Genomic DNA, 5,562 nt, shown 5'->3' on the forward strand with positions numbered 1-5,562 from the left:
CGCAGCGGGAGGTTGGGGCGCTCCGGGGAGCTGGTCGAGAGAGGGCGGAGCTAATTGGCCGGGAGAGGAGGGGCCAGGAGAGAGGGCTGGGCCCCAGGGGAAAAGGGAGAGGAAAGGAGGGGGAGGGGTCACTTGGGAGTGGGCGGGCCTTAAGGGGAAAGGGGCGGGGAAATGAGGAGAGGAGTCACTGGGAGTGGACAGGCCCTAAGGGAAAAGGGGCGGAGAAATGAGGGGGAGGAGCCACTTGGTAGTGGGCAGGTCCCAAGAGAAAAGGAGCGGGGGAAAGGAGAAACCACATAGAAGTGGAAGGAACCAATGAAGACCAAGATCTGGAAAGGGGCGGGGCCATGTAAATAAGAGAAGGTAACGGGGTGGAGCCACTGGGAAGAGGGCGGGGCCTGAAGCTGGCACGGCATCCTCCTGGTGCGCGCGAGGAGTCCCGAGGAAGGGAGCTGGGTTGCATTGCAGGGAGACCCTCGAGGAAGAGGAGGAGAGAGGGGGAGCCCTGAGGGGCGAGGCCTCAGCAGGGCGAAGTGGAGATGTGCAGATGGTCGGGGTACTTGATGGCGGGGGGGTAATTCTGCGTCATCTGGATGGACACGTCGCTGGAGATGTCGGACGGGCTGCGGCCGCGGCGCCACGCCTCGGGCTGCAGAAACTGGCCCGAGTAGTCGGAGCAGTCGCTGAGACGCGGGCGGTAGAAGGCCGGGTGTGGACGGTACATCTCCTCCTCCGCGTAGCGCTTGGTAAACAGGTACACGGACATCACGCCGGCCCCCTGCGGCAGGGCAAGGTCAGAGTCCCGGAGGCGCCCCCACCCCGTCCCCTCTAGCTCCAGGACTTGAGTCCGGAACCCCAGCCCTCTCCTCTCCTGGATCCAAGCGTTCAAGCCCCCAGCCTGCTCCTCCCCCAGGCCCCAGGGTCGGGACTCTAGCCCTGGCCCTCAAGACCTTCCTTCCCTCAAGGTCTTCCTCCCTCAAGGTCTTCCTCCCTCAAGGCCTTCCCTCCCTCAAGGCCCAGGAGACCCTTCCCCAGCTCCCTCCTCACCCAGGCCTCAGCGTCAAGACACCAGCCCTGACCCTCAAGGCCTTCCCTCTCTCAAGGCCCAAGAGTCCCGACCCCAGTCCCCTCCTCATCCAGACCCCAGGGTCAGGACACCAGCCCTGACCCTCAAGGCCCTCCCTCCCTCAAGGCCCAGGAGTCCCCATTCCTAGCCCCCTCCTCACCCAGGATCCCAAGATTGGGAGCTCTCAGATTCTTCTTCCTCCAGGTTAGGCCCTAAGCTACCACCCCTATCATCATCTAGGATCCACACCCTCAGCCTCCCCTTCCTCCTAGACTCAGGGATCAGGCCCCCACCCCAGACCCTCCCCCATTCAAGACTCCATCACCTGGGTCCCACTGACATCACCTCTTTGAGCAGGAAGGAGGATGCAGCGAAGGCAAAAGACCACCCATAGCGATAATGAAAATATTGCTCGGAGCTGCTGGGCCTGTTCATGACCTCGTCGTTGATGCTGGAAATGTAAAGAACCAAGCCCACCACCAAGGAGAGGCCTAGGGGGGAGCACAGAGGATGATTTGGTCCAGCAGAACAGGATCCCCTTCCAGCCCCATCCCATCTCACTGCCTGCCCCCCTCCCCATGCTGTCCTGAACTAACTTCTCTCTGTTCTGTTTTTGAGCTGGGGTCTCACTCTGTTGTCTCACTCTGTTGTTCGGGCTGGAGTGGCAGTGACAGGATCACAGCTCACCACAGCCTCGACCTCCTGGGCTCAGCTCAGGCAATCCCCCCACCTCAGCCTCTTAAGTAGCTGAGACTATGGGCGCACTGCCAGCATGCCTGCTAATTCTTTTTTTATTTTTATTTTTTTGTAGAGATAAGCTCTCGCTGTGCTGCCCAGGCTAGTCTCAAATGCCTAGGCTCCAGCCATCCTCCCACCTCAGCCTCCCAAAGTGCTGGGATTACAGGTGTGAGACATTGTGGCCGACCTGGAGTAGACATTTTTTTTATCACCACTTACAGCTGAGGAAACAGAGTTTATGGAGAGGGTGGAGAAGAGATGTCCAAGCTGAGAGTTTCTGAGAGGCGACTCTCCCTTTCCCAAGATGAAATCTCTTTAAACAACAGCCATGCCAAGAGTGGCTTACAAGGCTATGTAGACCCCTGCCCTAAATTAATCCAGCAAATTCATGTCAGCATCTTTCCCCCAGAATCCTACAAATAATCATTCGGCGTGCACAATGTTTCTGTTCCTAGCCCGCACCAAGAGTCAGCAAACTATATATAGTTCATGCACTAACTTCTCCTGTTTTTGTATGGCCCACCACTTAAGAGTGACTTTTACTTTATTTCACGATTTTTTTTTTTTTTAGTCAGAGTCGCACTCTGGAATGCAGTAGCATGCTCACAGCCACCCCGGCATCAACCCGCTGGGCTCAGGCAATCCTTCTGCCTCAGCCTTCCAAGTAGCCAGAACTATCGGCACATACTACCATGCCTGACTAATTTTTTTGATTTATTGTACAGACGAGGTCTCACCAAGTTGGCCAGGCTGGTCTTGAACCCCTGGACACAGGCAATCCTCTCATCTCGGCCTCCCAAAGGGCTGGGATTACAGGCTTGAGTCACTGCACCTGGCCTATTACATGATTTTTAAGAACCAAAATAATGGTGACCCAGGCCTGTAATCCCAGCACTTTGGGAGGCCAAGGCAAGAGGACTGCTTGAGTCCAGGAGTTCGAGACCAGCCTGGGCAACATAGTGAGATCACATGTCTACAAAAATATAAACATTAGCCAAATGCAGTGGTGTGTGCCTGGAGTCCCAGCTTCTTAGGAGACTGAAGTGGAAGGATCATTTGTGTCCAGGAGGCTGAGGCTATGGAAAGCCATAATGGTGCCACTGCACTCCAGCCTCTATAAATAAGGTGATATGGCTGGGATCAGTGTCTCAGTTTGTAATCCCAGTACTTTGGGAAGCCAAGGCGAGTGAATTGCCTGAGGCTGCAGTTTCCAGACCAGCCCGAGGAACTTAGCAAGACCTTGTCTCTACCAAAAAAATTTTAAAAATTAGCTGGGCTCAGTAGTGTGTGCCTGTAGTTCCAGCTACCTGGAAGGTTGAGGAGGGAGCATCGCCAGAGCCCAGCGGGTCGACGCTGGGGTGACTGTGAGCATGCCACTGCACTCCAACCCAGGCGACAGAGTGAGACTCCAACTCAAAAAAAAAAAATGATATTGGAACACATCTACATTCATTTGGTTACATATTGCCTATGACTGCTATTGTGTCACAACCATAAAGTTGAGTAGTTGCAACAGGGACCAGTTGGCCAATAAGGCTGAAAATATTAGCTGGCTCTTTTTTTTTTCTTTTGAAACAGAATCTTGCTATGTTGGCCAGGCTGGAGTGCAGTGGTGTGATCATAACTCAATGCAGCCTTGAACTCCTGGGCTCAAGTGATCCTCCCTCCTCAGTCTCCTGAATAGCTGGGACTACAGACATGCACCACCATGCCAAATTAATTTTTTTCTTTTCTTTATTTCTTTTTTTTTTTTTGAATCAGAGTCTCACTCTATCACCCAGGCTTGAGTGCAGTGGCATGCTCATGGCCATAAGCAGCCTCAACCTGCTGGACTCAGATGATCCTTCCGCCTCAGCCTTCCAAGCAGCTGGAACCACAGGCACGCCCCACCACGCCCATCTAATTTCTTGATTTATTGTAAAGACAAGGTCTCTCCATGTTGCCTAGGATGTTCTTGAACCCACAGTCTCAGCAATCCTCTCGCCTCCACTTCCCAAAGTTCTGGGATGACAGGCATGAGCCACCATGCCCAGCTCCAACTAATTTTTTCTTTCTTTCTTTCTTTCTTTCTTTCTTTCTTTCTTTCTTTCTTTCTTTCTTTCTTTCGTAGAAGCAGGGTCTCACTATGTTGTCCAGGCTTATCTGGCTCTTTACAGAAGACTTTGCTGATTGCCTAGACTACACTGCCTACCTTGCTGGGTCCCTGCCAACCCCATCTCTCATCAATTTCTCCTTGCTTCTGCTGCTTAGACCACCTAACTTTCTTGCTCTTCCTTGAACTCATGAAGCTCACTGCTGCCTCAGGCAGGGACTTTGTTCTTGCTGTCCTTTCTACCTGCAATGCTCTTCCCTCAAATTTCCCCATGTCTGTCTCAGTCACTATACTAAGATCTCTCCTCATTTGACACTTCTTTAGAAAGGCCTCCCAGGATCTCCCTGTTTTGTTTTGTTTTGTTTTTAAAGAGTCACCGAATAGGTTGTAGTAGCTCATGCCTATAATCCTAACACTCTGGAAGGTCAAGACCAGAGGATCACTGGAGTTTGAGCCAGGCTGGACAATATAGCGACAATCCATCTCTATAAAAAATTTAAAAATTAGCCAGGCAAGGTGGCTTGTGTCTGTAGTCTCCGCCACTCAGGAGGCTGATGTGGGAGGATCGCCTGAGCCCAGGAGGTCAAGGCTGCAGTAAGCCAAGATGTTGCCACTGCACTCCAGCCTGGAAAATAGAGTGAGACCCTGTCTGAAAAATAAAATTAGTTTCCTCACTCAAAATACGAGAAACACCGTGTTCCATCAACAAGTTACAAAGTTTCACAACATCCTCTGGGTGGGGCTGGGAGGACAGAGACTTTTTTTTTTTTTGAGTTGGAGTCTCACTCGGAGGCCCAGGTTGGAGTCCAGTGGCACACTCATGGCCACCATCGACCTACTGGGAACCGGTGGTCTATCTCAGCCTTCCAAGTAGCCGGAACTACAGGTGCATGCCACCATGCCCAGCTAATTTTTTGATTTATTGTAGAGATGAGATCTCGCCAAGTTGCCCAGGCTGGTCTCGAACCTCTGGGTTCAGGCAATCCTCTCACCTCGACCTCCCAAAGTGCTGCGATGACAGGCTTGGGCCACTGCACCCGGCCAGGACAGAGGCTCTTACAGGATGCTGGCAAGAATGCAAGACTCTGCACCCCTGCTGAGGGGGATTAGCGCAACACCTGACAACACTTCACAAGTGTTTAGCCTTTGACCGAGCAATTCTGCTTCTAGGAATCTGCCCTGGAGGCGTCCCTCCAACGACAGGAAAATATACAAGCGACTTCACTGCAGGTTGATGTGTCACAGAAAGATGTTAAAAGTGACCTAAATGTCTTTACGCAGAGGATCGATGGATTCAACTTTGAAACGCCCACATAACACAGGACGCTAAAACAAAAGTAAAGAAGCTCTTTGTGAACAGACATGGCATTCAGTGATGGTTTCAGATCATAGCTGAATAAAAAAAGAAAGACAAAAAGGCCAGGTGTGGTGGCTCATGCCTGTAGTCTCAGCTCCTGTGGAGGCTAAAATGGGAGGATCGCCTGAGCCCAGGAGGTCGAGGCTGCAGTGAACCAAGATGGTGCCACTGCACTTCCAGCCTGGAAGACAGAACGAGACCCTGTCCGAAAAACAAAATTAGCAGCCAGGCTCGGTGGCTTAGCCTGTAATCCCGCGCCTTTGGGAGGCTGAGGTGAGTGAATTGCCTGAGCCCGTGAGTTCGAGACCC

The 5,562-nt window shown here is 52.4% G+C and overlaps 1 protein-coding gene across 1 annotated transcript in view; it reads right to left on the reverse strand.

Moving 5' to 3' along the window:
• Positions 1-128: 128 nt before the first annotated feature.
• Positions 129-5,562, reverse strand: part of CACNG7 (calcium voltage-gated channel auxiliary subunit gamma 7) — a 28,291-nt gene continuing 22,857 nt past the window's right edge. The window contains exons 5-6 of the mRNA XM_021706901.1: positions 1,412-1,557; positions 129-778 (exon numbers count right to left, since the gene is read on the reverse strand). Coding sequence (XP_021562576.1) covers positions 521-778; positions 1,412-1,557 — 404 coding nt within the window. The 3' untranslated portion in view covers positions 129-520. The remainder of the gene's footprint in view (positions 779-1,411; positions 1,558-5,562) is intronic.

This window comes from Carlito syrichta, unplaced genomic scaffold (genome assembly GCF_000164805.1).
Source record: "Carlito syrichta isolate Samal-C Ts95f unplaced genomic scaffold, Tarsius_syrichta-2.0.1 Scaffold316208, whole genome shotgun sequence".
NCBI lineage: Eukaryota > Metazoa > Chordata > Mammalia > Primates > Tarsiidae > Carlito > Carlito syrichta.